Source organism: Rana temporaria, chromosome 12 (assembly GCF_905171775.1).
Source record: "Rana temporaria chromosome 12, aRanTem1.1, whole genome shotgun sequence".
Lineage (NCBI taxonomy): Eukaryota > Metazoa > Chordata > Amphibia > Anura > Ranidae > Rana > Rana temporaria.
Genome location: NC_053500.1, coordinates 55,264,218 through 55,281,527, shown reverse-complemented (window position 1 = coordinate 55,281,527; position 17,310 = coordinate 55,264,218). Strand labels below are relative to the sequence as shown.

The 17,310-nt window shown below is 41.9% G+C and overlaps 1 protein-coding gene across 1 annotated transcript in view; it reads left to right on the top strand.

Annotated features, from left to right (window-relative positions):
- The window catches only part of CYTH1 (cytohesin 1), a 57,732-nt gene extending 40,666 nt beyond the window's left edge, over window positions 1-17,066 (top strand). Inside the window, exons 10-13 of the mRNA XM_040330896.1 lie at window positions 3,197-3,275; window positions 5,831-5,902; window positions 7,467-7,621; window positions 16,741-17,066. Coding sequence (XP_040186830.1) covers window positions 3,197-3,275; window positions 5,831-5,902; window positions 7,467-7,621; window positions 16,741-16,819 — 385 coding nt within the window. The 3' untranslated portion in view covers window positions 16,820-17,066. The remainder of the gene's footprint in view (window positions 1-3,196; window positions 3,276-5,830; window positions 5,903-7,466; window positions 7,622-16,740) is intronic.
- Window positions 17,067-17,310: the final 244 nt, after the last annotated feature.

Genomic DNA, 17,310 nt, shown 5'->3' with positions numbered 1-17,310 from the left:
CAGGCTGTCCTGATGTAGGCAATGCAGGTCTGATGGACCCAAAAACTTTTTGTTGTGTGAATGGTCAGGAGGAGAGGAAACGAAACCTCAGCACTGGGGTCTATGAAACCTGTAGCCAGTTCATCTGAGTGGCCTGGAGGTACTGCAGAAGCTGTACTAATTACGGCATTTTAAACAAGCAGATTTGCAAGGCGTAAAAGAAACCTGCATGACAGGGGGATTTTTGAGGCAAAGGAATGTCATGCTCCTAATCCTGGTAGGGCTACTGTGCTTGGACCTAAGCTTTAATGATCCCTAACCAATTGATGGTTATTTTCAACTCTCGTTGATTCAAATTAAAGCAAATCTTCACCCCCCCATTGAGGGCGATTGCTTTAATAAAAAAAAATGGTCATTATGGCACATAATGTGGTTAACCTACTAAAGGCAAATAGGCTGTTCATTTTGCAAGTGCAGTTGCACTTCGCAAGGGAATTTACTCCAGAGCTTAGTAAATGAGGCGATGCTCTGCTGACTTCCATCATCCAATCATGTGCTGTTTTTGCTGTGTTTTTATTTATTTATTTATTTATTTATTTTTTCCTTGCATGTGATTGGGTAACCTTTTGAAAAGTGTAGCTTTACTAAACTCTAGAGGCAACTGCACATGCAAAATTAACAGTCTTCTTTGCCTTTAATGAATCCATCCCAGTGATTTTTAAAGCCTAATAAATTAAGTGTTTTTTTTTTTTTTTTTTCCTGCAGTCCCCCTTTTTGTGCCCAGATTTTAATTGCATTGTATCATTGCTGGAGACAATCTAGAGTAATATGAAGTGGAGAGTTAAACAGGATAAAAATAGAGGCAGATGGGTGAAACGCACAACTTTATTCATAGTGTTACCATGTACCAATCTCAGAGGAGCATTTTTGTGCTTGTGACCCCACCTTGCAGCTGTGTTATGCAGAATTGGTGTAATCCCAAACTATAGCACAGTGATCAGATATTTACTGAAACAATTATGGGTTCTGTTGTATAATTTTCATTTATTTAAAATGTCCTTTTCTTCTTTAATTGTATGTTTTCTACATTTTGGGATGTCCCTTTCATACGACGCCTTGCAGGAGGTATGTACTATGCGTTTGCTGTGTGTGGGTGCTAATCATAAACTGCTGCTTTTCTCTTCTTGCTGATGGCAGCTGCCGCTCTCTTCTTTCTTCCATATACATTAGAAGAAATAGGGGTCTTGCTGACCTACACAATATATAGAATGTCTCTTCTCTTATTTATGAACCTAGCCATACATGCTACTATTAGGTTTTAAAAGTCTATGATCATATACAAGGACATAAAGGAGGAATCCCTAATTAGATTTACATAAGCGGTAATCGTTGTTAAGAAGCAGGCCGCTGTTATTACATTATACAGCCATTATTTCACCGGTGTACTGTACATATTATGTTGCTAGGCCTACAAACATTGCTATTAGTTTTAATTACTGTTTTTGAGCATGGTCCATATACGAGAATTTTCTGTCAAGCTTGTCCCCATGAGTCACACGGTATACAGTAAACCTCTCCTGACAAACACGCAGATTTTCTTAAAATGAGATGTTACTAATGTTATGGTTGCCACCTCTCCTTGCAAGAGGGAAAAAAACAAGCCAGTGAATGACACATTGTGAAATTTTGTGTCCATCCTATTCATGATATGGTGACTGACAGCACAGCTTACAGACACGGAATTTTTCTAATGCATTCTGGAAGCTGTTCTTCAAGGAGCACACTCATTTGCCAGTGAGCATTATCATCAGCATAGAGATGGTAATGGAAGCTGTGGAGAGTGACCAAGGGAGGAGGTGTAGATAGAGAAGAGGTCCAAGAACAGAGCCTTGGGGGACCCCTACAGAAAGAGGAAATGGAGAGGAGGAGACAGCGTTGTAGACCACACTAAAGCAGTGCTGTGATCGGTAGGCGTAGAACCAGGATAGAGCAGAATCCTGGAGGCCAAGGGAATAGAGTTTATTGAGAAGGAGTGGATGGTCAACAGTATCAAAGGCCGCAGAAAGCTCAAGTAGTAGAAGTCTGGCATAGTGGCCTTTTGTTTTACTCGTATCATGGACTCTAGAACAGTGGTCTGTAAACTGTGAACTGGGGGCCAGATGCTGCCCTTTGCTTGCTTTTATCCAGCCCTTGGGGCAATATTTTAATCCACGGATACCAATAATGGGGCACAACCCCCCCCCCTCCATTGAAGCCAATGAAGGGGCACAATTCCTTGCAATGACACCAATGATGGGGCACTATGCCTCCCAATGACACCAACAATGGGGTCCAATGACGCCAATTTTGGGGCACAATTCTTTCCATTGAAACCAACGATGGGGGAATCATTCCTCTCACTGACTCCAAAGATGGGGCATTATTTATTCCCACTGACGCCAAAACCTTTTCTACTCCCAATGGCAACAGTCTGCCCCCCCCCCCCTCTTAAGTCTGAAAGACAATAAACTGCCCCTTAGTTTAGAAAGTCTAGCGACCCCTGCTTTAGAATGAGATTACCGTATATGTTTAGTTCATGATGTCCATATTGCATGTTACAAATCAAGTATATGGCATAGTTTTGCTTTAAGCCCACAAATAAAAACAGCCTAGCAAGTACTAGAATATTGTGTGGTCTGTCAAAATAATGTAAGGAGCATTATCTTAAATGTATTTTACATATATTTTAGATGTTTATTTTGTGTAAACCATGTGATTTTAATTACCATTTAAATGTTTTCCATATTCAATATTATTGCAAATTTATGCTAAAGATTTTATTTTATTTGTCAATGAAGCATTAAGCTTGCATGTTATCATGTGACATAGTGATTACATTATCAGGAACCACTCTGTTTAGTCCTCGATCATTTATTGAGGACCCCATCCATCACAGAGAGCTGAGATTCAGAGCCAACCGCTGCAGGAAGGGTTGACTACTGGCTCTTAATGGGCAAAACATGTATTTGCATATCTCTGGCTAGGTGTATTGTGCTAGGAAACATTACTAGAATACAAGGAGTTAAAACCACATTTGATCTGCCTTTTAAGGGTGCCAGTTTCTTGTGCGTTGGTCACCTTTTCTTATTAGCTGCATAACCTAGGCTGCATGTTGTGTTACTACTGGTTTTTCACATTTTAGGGTCTTCTGCCATTTACTCCTCTTTTTTGGCTTTTCAGGAGGTCGTGTTAAAACTTGGAAAAGGCGATGGTTCATTCTGACTGACAACTGTCTGTACTATTTTGAGTACACAACGGTGAGAGAAGTTTTTGAATGTGTTATTATCCCTATCTATATATGGACAGAACTAAAAGTTAAGCAAGACTTATTAACAGCAAATGTATAGTAGAAATCGGTAAAATAATGAGAGCTAGGGTCCCAACCGAAAAGTTGTTACCAGGAAAGCAACTGTAGATGGGCTTTAACATGGCCAGAATTTCAAATTGTATCCTAAAGACAATGGGAGCATGTCCAAGTCACAACTGGCTTTGATGTCCACAGACAGCAGTAGAGATCCACTTGAAGTAAAGAAATCCTTCAGGTACTATAGATAAGAAAAAATAGGGAAAACCACAAGTTACAACCTAATGCAACATTGTGAGAATCAAAAAGTTGCTGCTTTAAGAAGCAGCAATTAAATCAACAGGTTAGAAAAAGCGGGGCCAACAGATATTCTTTCTACCATCATTCACACATTCATGCGCACTTGCTAGCTTCATCATTTGATTTGTTACCCCCATCATGGACATAAACACTTGCCCAAGATAAGCTTTCATGTTTGCAGTGACCAGGCATGGTCGGGTCATACCTGCACCTCCTAACTGCCTGTTTAAATTCATTGGCACCTTTTTATCTTAGCAGTCAAATCAGAAAACATTTGAGAAACGCACACAAATCTTCAAACTGCACAACTGTCGCTGTACATAGTCTGAGTTTATGCTCAGTAATAACAGAACTAATTTTGAACAGGTTTTCCATTTAGCATAAATTAAACTATGCTGTCAACTCCGTATTTTTACCTACGCAGAAAATGCAATCACAGTATACTGTATTCAAATATTTTTTTCAGTATATGGTTTTAGAGGATTCCTTCTATTGGAGTAGTGATGCTTTCAGTTTGTTACATGTACAGGAAACACGCTCTACGCAGTTATGTAAACTTACCAGAATTTTACTGATATGGTACAAGTCACAGCATGCCTGTCCATTACATCTTGGTTTAAGTAGTTTTATCTGTACCTTCAAGCAAAATACTGAAAGGGGGCCATTACACCTTTTTAATTATAAGTTCATCCTAAAAATACTGTAAATATTCAGAAAAAATTACAAATTTCAGTAAACAAAATTAGTCCGTAAACTCTTATGCCCCGTACACACCATCACTTTATGTGATGAAAAAAAATGACGTTTTTAAAAACGTCACTTTAATTGACTGTGTGTGGGGGAAAACGTCGTTTTATGTCTTGTAAAAAACGACCAAAAAAAATTGAAGCATGCTTCAATTTTATGTGTCGTTTTTCAAAAGTGCACTTTTTACTTCACAGAAATTGACCGTGTGTAGCAAAAAACGTCGTTTTCTAAGACGTTTTTTCATCCACGCATGCCCAGAAGCTACTTATGAAGCAAGCTTCAATGGTAAAACGTGGTGGAACGTAACCTCACTTTGCAAGATCATTGTGAGAAAACGATGGTGTGTAGGCAACTTCGTCTTTGAAAATTGAAGTTTCAAAAACGTCATTTTTTACTTCACAGAAAGTGTCGTTTTTTTTCATCACATAAAGTGATGGTGTGTATGTGGCATTAGGCTGGCTATTACACGGTCAAATTTGTAAAATAATTTTCTTTTGAAAATCAGAAATTTTGTGATCCGATGGTACCACTATTGATTTCAAAATTCTACCAACCAAGCCTTCAATTTCACCTCCTGTTGCTACAGAAAATATGTTTCATGGCTGGGAATCTTCTTCTTTTCTTGTACATGCGCATTTCTTTTCCGATTTTCTCTCATCCATGGTTTTAAAAATCGTTAGTCTTTAAAAAATGTTTGATTAAGATTTTCGAAAAAGAAAATTCTTTCGAAATTCGGCCCATATCTCAATTCCATGGGATTAAACTCACAGCTGTGGCAAGAATCCAGCACATTCCTGCTGCTGGATGCGGATAGCTTCAGCCACTCAGTCAGTGCAGAGCAATGACAGGCTGACAGCAGCTGCAGCCTTGTTGTTGTTGTTGTTGTTGTTGTTATTTAGGTACTTGTATAGCGCCGTCAATTTACGCAGCGCTTTACATGTACATTGTACATTCACATCACTCCCTACCCTCAAGGAGCTTACAATCTAAGGTCCCTAACTCCCCTAAACCCCCTAAAAGGAGATATTTTCACAAAAACGGGCACCGTAGACAATGGCGCATTAAGCGTGTCGTTTTTGCGAATGCCATTATTCTGGTTAATGCTGTGTTTTCGCGCATGCGCGGGGATCTGCCGGTCCCGCGCGCATGAGTGACATCATCGCTGCTCTGGCCAATAACAGCGCCAGAGCGGTGAAAACAGGAAGAAGCTCCAGGGGACATGGCGGCAGCGGTGGACGGGACCAAGGAGGACTTTGGGGGGCTTCGATCTCAGGTAAGTGCCACATAATGAGCTAGTATGCTGTGCATACTAGCTCATTATGCCTTTCTCTTGCATTATGCCTTTCTCTTTTTAACAAAAAAAAATCGTGAGGGTTTACTTCCTCTTTAACATCGTTGCCTTTTTTGGATTCATGTTAATTTCTACAGTTTGGATATTGACACTTACACTCTGCTTTGTAGGACAAGGAGCCCCGTGGGATAATACCATTGGAAAACCTCAATATACGGGAGGTTGAGGATTCTAAGAAGCCTGTGAGTGTTCCCGTGTGAAAGAAGTTAATGAAGCATGTTAATCCCTAGGACACATATGAAGCAAACTGAGCTCTATTTGTATGAAGTTTCTCTGCTAGTAGGACAGTATGGAGCAGACTGGGCTCAGTTTGTATGACATGTCTCTGCAACCTTGTAAAGGATCACTCTTGCTATAAATATTATAGCCTCCCTATTAACGGGGTATTGCAGGGTTTTGGTGGTCTACTTTGATGTTGCATGTATTTTAGTTTTTAATCTGTACCAGTTATTTTTTGAAGTATTTAAAACCTTAATGAACAATGAATACAACTTAGCTTGGGCATATGAGACACCTAGGTTTTCATTTCTTTGCATGATCAAACCCAGTATAGTGTTTGAACTTTCCATAATTTGCACTAAGTAAAGTGATCGTGGAAAAGTTGTGATGGTTATCAGTAATGATTACTGTCCTAGTAAAATAAGCTTGATTGATCATTGTGTTGGAGTTTACAGCACACTTCAGTAACTCTGGGGGAGGCAAATGACTTAAGCCTTTTGCAGTCTTTCCCCCTTTAATGGCTTAGTATTTTTATACTTCATTTAGTCCCAAACTTTTTATTCATGTGTTGCTGGGCTCTGCTAGTTGCCAGTTTACTCTTTCTACCTCCCAATTTCACTTCGATACTAAAGAGAGGCTAGCATGGTACATGTAAAGCCTAAGTTTCGCTAAAATCAAAAACCTAAGAATCGGAACAAGGGACATAACTTAGTTAGTATGATGAGTCACTTGTGCTGATTATTTTTCTTTTAGGAGGAGTCTTTCTGTTTTGCAGGGGTTAATACAACTAAAGGGCTATCGGGAGCTCTCACAAAAAGAGCTTGACTATACCTGCCCTTTCCTGTCATATTGCCATTCCTAAAAGCCACAATACCACTTCTATGAATGACACAGGACCTCTGAATGGAGGGAGGGAGCGGAGCTATCAAGCATCCACCCATCTATCATTCATAGATCCTGTGTCATTTTATAGAAACTGTAGTATGGCTTCTATGAATGGTGGATTGGGCATAGTTCATCCCCCTTGATGAATGCTCCCGATTGCACTTTAGTTGTATTAACTCCCACATTGCCAGAAGATTACAGCAGGGGGGTAAGATTTTCCTAAAAGAAGGATCAGTACAAGGCACACAAACATATCTAACTGTAGATTTATGTTTTTTTTATTTTAGCTAAACTTAGGATTTCAGGTGATTGTATTCCTGCAGTCCCAATAAAGTTGTGCAAGATTTAAGAATAAAAACAAAGGAGTGTCGGGACAATCATTCACACTTATTGTGATTACAGCACAGCTGTGTTGAAAATGTATGTCCTTGTACAAAGTTGGCCAATGGGTTAACTTTGTAAAAGTAATTGGTGCATCCTAAGGATTTGTTTCTTTGTGACTGGATTGGTATTTAACAGTCCCCTTCCTTACAAACATCACAAAAAAACAGTCCAACAATTATCCTAATCCTTATCCTTTCCACTGACTGCTATTTATTCCTCACAGAATGCCTTACTTTGCTGTTTTCATTCTTTTTGTAGAACTCTTTTGAGCTCTTTATACCAGACAACAAAGACCAGGTGATCAAAGCCTGCAAGACAGAGGCAGATGGAAGAGTGGTAGAGGGTAATCATACAGTGTATCGCATCTCTGCACCTTCAGCAGAAGAAAAAGATGAGTGGATAAAAAGCATAAAGTAAGTGGCTTCTAGTGTGTCCACTTATATGTCTGAGCACATACATATACAGTATAAACCTGGAAATACACTAGTAGATTTATTCTACAACAATTCTCAGTACATTCTTGCAAGACTTAATAAAGCGGGGGTTCACCAAAAAAAACAATTAAAATTACATCTAGCAGAGCCAGCATACTAAGGACATTACATTTCGGCAGGTCATTTTTTTTTTTTTCTCGGTACATACCTTTTATATCCTGATGTTGTCCAGGGCTTCCGGGTTCCAATGACTGCGGGACTGGGCTTTCTATCCTTCCGTTCGATGATTGACGGCTTGTGAAACAGGTGACCTGTTGCACAATGCGCGTCACCAGATGTCGGGAAATAGCCGAGCTGCGAGTCGGCACTATACGGCGCCTGCGCAGTCAGCTCTACACGGCAGGCGCCGCATAGTGCCGACTCGCAGCTCGGCTATTTCCGGAAATCTGGTGACGCGCGTTGTGCGACAGGTCACCTGTTTCACAAGCCGTCAATCATCGAACGGAAGGATAGGAACGCCCAGTCCCGCAGTCATCGGAACCCTGAGGCTGGGATAGGAACGCCCAGTCCCGGAGTCATCAGAACGTGGAAGCCCTGGACAAAATCAGGATATAAAGGTAAGTACAGAGAAAAAAAAAAAAAAAAAAAACTACCGAAATGAAATGTCCTTACTATGCTGGCTCTAATGTAAAAAAAACGTTTTTAGGGTGAACCTCCACTTTAATGAATGTTTTGTCAGCACTTCAACATTTTGTTTGCCTTTTAACATTCGATTTTGGAAAGTGGACTTTCCTGAACGAAAACCACATTCGCTATTCGAAATATGTTTAACAACAATTTTTTCTATCTTGCTCCTTTGAATTTTCTTGTTACTGTAGTCCAAAACTGAACATAGATTAGACCCACTAATGGTTAGTAAACTGTAGAATTCAAATCAAATTCCCTTTTTTTTTTTTATTTGCTAAATTAATAATATAAATTGTATATTTTTGCATGGTGGGGAAAACTATTGGCATGGTTTTAAAAGACATTACTGTTAAAAATGTAATGAATTTCAGTTTATGAATCCCTAGATGTAGAAGCTGTATTAGCATTTTTCAGGCTAAGTACTCTGCAAGTATAGAAGTACACTATACCTGTTGATTGTACAACAAATCAAGTTTTTTTTTTTTTTTTGTAACTTGAAGTCCAGCATGAGCTCATTTGGCTGTGCTTCTCCTATGGGTCACAGGAGTGCAATTTGTTTAGCACTCCTGTGACCCGTTTTCAGGAGAGAGTGGTATGAAGTCTGCTCTCTACTGACGTCCACTGGAATCAGTCCAAGCACTGCGTCATCACGACAATGAAGTCTGGACCTGCCAGGTGCCTGGACTGATGCCTGTCTCAGACCCTCAGCAAGCAGCTGAGACAGTCACTCCCCGCCCCTCCAAGCTCAGCGCTCCATTGAGCGTGGAGAAGCAGAGAGAAGAGCTGGTTCTCAGTGTAGAGACACCGGGGGACAGATGCAGTGTCGGTCCCATGCAGCATCCACCCAGGTAAGTATAAAAGGGGGGGGGGGGTAACCCTGATATTTCTCTTTAAAGCTCGCACTTTTTGTGTTTTTTATTTTTATTAAAGCACCAGGTTTAATGAATAAAAACTCACAGAACCCCCCCCCCCCCCCCTGCATCCACACAAATGATATCGATGTAGCGATCTCTTCCACTGCGCTATTGTATTATGACAGCAAGCCCCCCCCCCCCCCCCCATGAGAATACATAGATCAGATCTGCAGCCCATGCTGGTCTTCTAATCGGCTTTGGTTAAAACCGAGAGGGGTACACAGAACATCAAAGAAGAGGGACACATTGGTAGTTCAACCTAGGGTGACAACACTGCTTCCCTATAGATACTGTACAGTAGGTGAGTGTTTTCACTCTAGGACAGGAAATGTATTACTGGCAGAATCACCAGATGAAATTAAAGGAAGAAACATAAAAAATGCAACCACCACAAATAAGGGCTGATAAGCTGCAATATATTATAGTTTAGCTTTTGCGTTTTAGATACGGTTTCAGCTGCTATACATTTTTGGCAATTTTTTTAGTGAGTAGGATATCTGCCTTGACGAAATTCCTTGTATCTCAGTGTCGCACAGTCTTTCTTGATGTAATTCTAATTGGTGACTTGAACTCGGAGTGAGGGATACCTTCACATTTTGCATTTCATTGAGGCATCTGGAGAGAAGCTGAAACGGCAGCCATTTCTAAGTAGTTTCACCACTTTATTTAAGAGAGCATTAAAGTGGATGTAAACCCAATTCATGAAATTTGAGCTGGAGTGTTATGTTATCTCTCTTCAAAGAGCTAATACCCGTAGCTCTCTCCTGGCCCGTTGCTCTGTTATCAGCCTGATAACTCCTGACAAATTCTCGGACACATCCGATAAAAGCAGTCTGAAATTTCTGTCAGGGGAGGTTGCTATATATAAATTAGCAGGCAGCTGGCCCTGTTGCAAAACACCTCTGAGAGTCTCTGCCTATGATGACAGGGGGTGTGTGCCGTTCCTCCAATCAGCAATTGTATGCCCAGACATCACACTCTGTGTTAAACAAGAAGAGAAAATTTCCTGACACGACCTGAACTTTCTAAACAGTATATTAATGTGAAGACAGCAAATATACATGTAAAACCTATGTAGGGAGATTTTGGTTCATCCCTGTGTATCATCTCAGGCTGTTCACTGGATGTACGGAGGGTTTACATCCACTTTAAAGTCTTAAGCCAGCCATACATGGATCGAAATTCATCCAGTTCAGCAGGCATTGGCCATTTTTGTTTTCAATCTATGTACCAGATGGGCACTGTGGTTGAACAGAAGTTGATCAACTTCTGTTCAATCAGCCTGTTGGAAAAAAAATTCACTTGATTAGCGCTGTAAGCTATAGCCTACAGTCCTGGTCAGTGTATCCTGATGGTGAGGAAGTCTCCCCATCGTCAAAATACTGTGACACAGTGGGGAGGATTCCCCCTTCCACTTCTAATGCGTGGATGGAAGAATTGGGTCTTTTTTTTTTTTTTTTACGAAATCCTCTTTGGCCAGCTTTACAAACTAATAGCCTTGGTAGTTTATCACTGTTGGTCTTTAAGAAATTTTATTTTAGTAAGGTACCTTTTTTATGGATCTGATATGGCTTTTGCTGAGATTTAAAGGCTAGTTTAAGTAACAAAAATGTATATTTAGTCAGAGAGACATTGGGGTTGATTTACTAAAGGCAAATCCATTGTGCACTTGGAAGTTCAGTCGCTGTAGATCTGAGGGGAAGATCTGAAATTAGGGGAAGCTCTGTTGAGTTCTATCATCCAATCACATGCAAGCGAAAATGCGGTTTTTATTTTCCGTGCATGTCCCCCTCATATCTACAGAGACTGCACTTCCAAGGGCACTTTCAGTGCAAAGTGAATTTGCCTTTAGTAAATAAACCCAATTATGCTAACTACCTTGATTTACATTTTCCTAATTCCTCCTGTTATAGCAGCAATGGGCTAGATTCATAAAGCAGTTACGTCGGCGTATCTCCAGATACGCCGTCGTAACTCCGAATGCGGGCCGTTGCATCTCGGCGCCTGATTCATAGAATCAGATACGCCTCCATGTTGCCTAGATACGAGCGGCGTAAGTCTCCTACGCCGTTGTATCTTAGGGTGCATATTTACGCTGACCGCTAGGGGCACTTCCGTAGATTTCCTCATAGAATATGCAAATGAGATAGATACGCCGATTCAAAAAGGTACGTTCGCCCGGCGCATTGATTTACGTAGTTTACGTAAGGCTTTTTCCGGCGTAAAGTTACCCCTGCTAATGTTAAGTATGGACGTCGGGCCAGCGTAGAATTTTGCGTTGTTTACGTAAGTCGTACGCGAATAGGGCTGTGCGTAAGTTACGTTCATGTCTAAAACAATGACTATTTGCGGCGTCATTTGGAGCATGCGCACTGGGATACTTTCACGGACGGCGCATGCGCCGTTCGTTAGTAACGTCAATTATGTGGGGTCACGATTAATTAGCATACAACACACCCCCTACCAGCCTATTTTGAATTAGGCGGGCTTACACCGGCCCATATACGCTACGCCGCCGTAACATCGGGCGCAAGTTCTTTCTGAATGCGGAACTTGCCTCTCAAAGTTGCGGCATAGCGTATATGAGATACGATACGCCCGCCTAAAGATAGGCATTTGTTTCTGAATCTAGCCCAATGTGTCTAAACATGACTGTGTAATACAGTAGTCACCAGAGTTTGACTGCTCTTCCCATTGAATTATGTAATCTAACAGGCCTAGTCAGACACGCCTCCTCTGTTCCTCAACACTACAAGCGTCTGTAAGTGATTGTTAACCACCTATACCAGCATAGAACACTGGAGTGAGTAGGCAGTACGTACAATTCAAATGGGAGACTCCAGGTCATTTTCAGGGAAAACCATTACACATTATAACATAGGGTTGGACAGGATAAAGAGGTGTGTTAATATAGATTTAAGTAGCCAACATTAGTAGACAGGACACTGCCCAAATTATAACTGGCTATGTTTAGAAAGCCAATGGTTCCCACTGCTGTGTCCTCAGCTAGTGAGGAGGCAGAGACGCAAGAGAGCTTCTGCTCTTGTGCACATTGCTGGATCGGGCTCAGGTGAGTATAAGGGGGGGGGGCGCTCGAGCTGCGCACTGAATGCATGGAGGTAAAACACCTTCAGGCTTTAGAACTGCAGTACCTTAACAATTGTCTTTTTTATAATCCAAAGATGTCATTAACATGTACCACATATATGTGAAGGTACTTGCAAAATACTTTGTCGCTATTTAAATACCCATCCATCTCCCCTTGTGGAGCGCACTAGCTGTCCCTGTGTCTTTTGCAACCTAAGAGGCAAGTAGGCATGGTTAGGGATGATGAGTCCCCCACATGCTTCTAATTCCCCACTAGTAAGTCACTATCTTATCTCAAAGGTGTTGTACAAGGGTCTGATGTTGGAAGCCTCTACTAGCTTTGTCTGAGGCATATATACTAAAAAGTGGAAAAAGACTGCGCTAACCAAAAATAGAAGAAGAGCTGCCAGCACACAAACAAACAAAGCAAATGGAAAATATAAATAAGTGCGGCGCTTAAAAGTGTATCAAAATACAATGTCAGTGATAACATACAGTATGTGACATAAATAACGAATAATAGTGGCTAAATAGTAAAGTCCATGTGTGAAGACCAGATGTCACAACTAGTGTGATGCTGGGAAAATAAAACACTGAATGTGGAAAAAGTTCATAAACAAACAAATGTGTGACTCTCCAATCGCTGGCATGGACTGACGAATAACTGGTTGTCTGCAGAGATCATAAAGGCATCAAACAAGAATGATAAGGTACTCTTACCATGTGTGGTGGACTCTAGCTGCTTTACAACAGTGAGTCTAAATCGCTTGGTGGCCTCTTGGGACCCAGGTCGCTGCAACTAGGACTCCCCGAATGTTGGTACGTTTCTCGATCCGTCAGATGGAATGAAACCAGGGACAGCAGGAACAACCGGAACCAAACAAATGGGCCTTCAGATGCAGGAACAAAAGGAACAAATAGTTCCAGTAGACTCGGAAATGAAAAAAATTAAAAGGGCTCCAATGGTGCAGGTCAAAAACAAACCATAACAGGTTTTATTAAAAGGTCATAAAAAATATCAAAATATTAAAATGAAAGTGATCACATGAATACAAGCAGTATGGGGTGCTATAATGCAAACCCAGCGCGTTTCGGCTTAAACAGCCATCAACAGGGGCATGAGGCATATATACTCTTGCATCTTTGGCCAGGTGGGCAAAAATGCCAAATGAGATGGGGTTGACTATCCACTTTACCCTAAATGGCAGCATTGGAGGATGCCTTTCGTCATTGCATACTCCGCCAAATGTATTTTTATCATGTGAGCTCCTCAGTGTTGAACTCTTCTTGTTGCACCCACCTAGGGGCGGACTGACAACTTGCGGGGCCCCCGGCACTAGAAGATTATGGGACCCACAGGCTTACAGGTGGCAGCCATCTTTTTAATGCAACATTAATGTGGGCATACCCATGCAGAGGGGCATCATGCTCAGCGATATGCAGAGTGGCAGTGGACTTAAACCGGTGACCCAGTAAAGGCACCAGGAGCCTCTCATGGGCAGTGCCATCTTAACGGCATCATGGGCCCTGGGCAAAATAATGCACTGGGACCCCGACCAGGGAGATGACCTGCGGCACCCATAGTGCACCATGGCGAATAATGGGCAGTGGGAGAGTCTTAAATGAGGATTAAACCGAATCTGCATCTGCTGTATTCAATGCAAACATACCACAGACCTTGTACTCATACATTTCGAATTACTGTGTTGCAACTGATAATCTCACAGACACAAATAGATCTCAGTCAAAGGATCATTTGTTTTTAAAATAAATGTTCCTATTTATATATGTTTTTATGCACACAAAAAAAAGCATATTTTTGTCTTGTGCCTTGTACACATGGCCGGTTTTCCCGACAGGAAAACTGCCTGGGAGCTTTGGTCGGGAAAACCGGCCATGTGTATGCTCCAGAGCAGTTTCCCCATAGGAAAACTGTGGGGGAAAAAAACGTTGCCATTCGCGAACGCAGTTTTTCTGTCGGGATACACACGGCCGGTTTTCTCGACCAAAAGAAAACATGACAGTTTTCCCGTCTGGAAAACCGGTCGTGTGTACGAGGCATTAGGACTGGTTCACGCCACAAAAACGCACTCCAGGTTCTTTCCAGATGTGTTTATGCATTTTTGGATGCGATTCTAGATGCTTTTTCTATTTTCCTGTTTCTTTCCCCTACTTTACTGGGGTCCAGTGTGTGTTTTTTTTTTTTTTTATGCATTTTACAGTCCAGTGCAGAAAAAATGCAGCATGTTCTTTTCTGGAACTGACTTCACTGGTGTGAACTATGCCATTGGAAACCCTATAACCTACTTTCCATGTTTTTTTTTGATGCAGAAAAAAAAACGCACTGGACGGCGTGTGGTGTGAACTAGCCCTTACTGAGGCTACCTTAAAGAAGAACTTAATTAAAACCAGCAACTGTTGGTCAGGTCTATGTACAGTATAATGTACAGAGTACGTGGGTCAGGAGTAAGCCACAAAAAACCCCAGAGTGCAGCCATCAGAATGAGCGCCACACTCACATCAGTGTTCTCCCCTACATCAAAGTCCTGACATTCTCTGTATATATCGCAATCTGCAGAGTCCCACCTTATGGAGAGTGCCAGATAATGGCAGAGCATCCCCCCCCAAGTGGCACCTTCCATCAGTGTCCACACACACACCCCTTTTCACCCTAGTGCTTCGTGTGGTAGGCAGCTGGCGGGAAAAGGCTGTTAAAAAAAACAAACAAAAAAAACGACTTGTTGCAGGCTCTGAACTGCGCATTTGCAGTCGTGGAGCCAGCTCAATAGTAACCTGCTGTGGTTTGCCTCGGATCGGGCATGAAGCATGTGAATAAAAGCCATACTTTGTGTGCCATGTTATCACTGCACAGGTGTGCACCCAGACCTGCCCTGCTGCCTGCGTATACACAGACATATACACACAGTATATACAGACATACATCATCCCTTTTCATCTAGAACTCAGTCTTAAACACCCTGCTGTTGCCCTCATCTCCTGGCATGCCTGTACTTGTAGTGTCCCAGCAGCTCACAGACCTAGGAGGTGGTGATTACAGGAGAGGAGGAGAAGATTGTGAATGTGTACTGGTGGGCAGGTAGTGAGTAGAGAGGTGTGGTAGCAGAGATTGGGATAGACTTTCAGACCATACTTTCTCCCACAGAGGATCGATCTAACAGGTGGAGCACTGCTAGAGGAAACTCCTCTTTCATCAGGCAGAAGTCCCTCCCACACTGCAGGCTGTCTCCTCCATCTCCAGGCATTGGCATCTCATGCTCATATGTCAAATAAGCCATGTTGAAGGGGGGCATGTACAGTGTGTTCCTATTGGCTGAGGGGGTAGTAAGGAGCTTTGTTAAAGCTCTCTGAATGCTAGTCAAAACCCCTGTCACTAAATAAAATAGTTGGCTTTACAGTCTTGCCTTTGCTTTGCTTCGCTTCAAAAATGATACCCCATGTAGCTTTAGTGGTGCTTCAAAGCGTCTTTATAGCCTCCATAGAAGTCTATTACAAAGCTTGCCCCAAGCCTCATCGAAGCACCAAGCAGAAGCAAGGTGTAAACAGGACTCTAGTTGAAAATTTGTATTTAGTGACGGGGGCTTTGACTGGTGTTCAGAGAGCTTTAACAAAGCCTGTCTGAAGCAAGTGTAAACTAGCCCTAAAAGATGTCTGCCAAAAAAGAATGGGGCAGATCCACAGAGATACACTACGCCGCCGTACCTTACCTGCCGTAATTTCGAATTCTTAAAGATTTTGCGCCGTAAGTAACGGCAGCGTAGTGCATCTCTGGCGGCGGAATTCAAATCGGCGATTAGGGGGCGTGATTCATTTAAATGAAGAGCGTCCCCGCGCCGAATGAACTGCGCATGCTCCGTTTCTAAATTTCCCGCCGTGCATTGCGCGAAATGACGTCGCAAGGACGTCATCTTTTAAACTTAGACGTGACTTACGTCCATCCCGATTCACGGACGACTTGCGCAAAAAAAAGAAATTCAAATTTAGACGCGGGAAAGACGGCCATACTTAACATGGCAAGTCTAACTATATGCGACGAAATAGCAGCTTTAACTATACGCCGGAAAAAGCCAACTACAGACTACGTAAAAAAATGCGCCGGCCGCTCGTACGTTCGTGGATCGTAGGAAATAGCTAATTTGCATACCCGACGCGGAAAACGACGTGAACGCCACCCAGCGGCCGCCGAAGAATTGCATCTTAGATCCGAAGGCATACGAAGACGTACACCTGTCGGATCTAACCCAGATGCCGTCGTATCTTGTTCTCGCTCTGTGGATCTGCCCCACTATATTTAGAATGGAGGTAATGGACAGTTTAAAATAATGTTGAATGACCACATGATGTATGTAACAAGCTTCATCCATTCAATCATTATGTGTGTCTTTTTTGCAGAGCTGCCATCAGCAAAGACCCATTCTATGAAATGCTGGCCACCCGGAAGAAGAAAGTGTCTTCATTAAAAAGACACTAGATCATTCTAGTGTGAATCTGGATCTTCTGAGGACTTTTACTTCCAATCATTATGCCTAGATTGTGGTGGAATATTTCAGTTTTCCCTGCCAGCCTTTTACATGTCTTTGCTTTCACAACATCAAATAATCTTAAAGCTTTTAATGTTGCTGTCTGCCTCCTTTCTCTGTACAGGCTGCAAATGAAAAACACAATAAGATGATATTGGTGTAAGTTCTGTAATAAAAACGTCAAATGGCTTAAAAGTCTTTGCAACCTCTAGAAGTCCTGATTGCCGCTGCTAACTTTTTTGTTTCTGCCACAGGCTGCAAGGGCAAGAAGTGCAACTTGCATTAATGCATAGTGCTTAGATATGGAACTGAGCTAGTCTCAAGAGTTGATATTGCTACAAACTGTGATCATTTGGCTACAGTGAACACCGATGAATGCTGTTTGTATTAGAATACATTTTTCCAGGGCAAAGGTTGCATCATTGTTCTCTGCAGTGTCAGC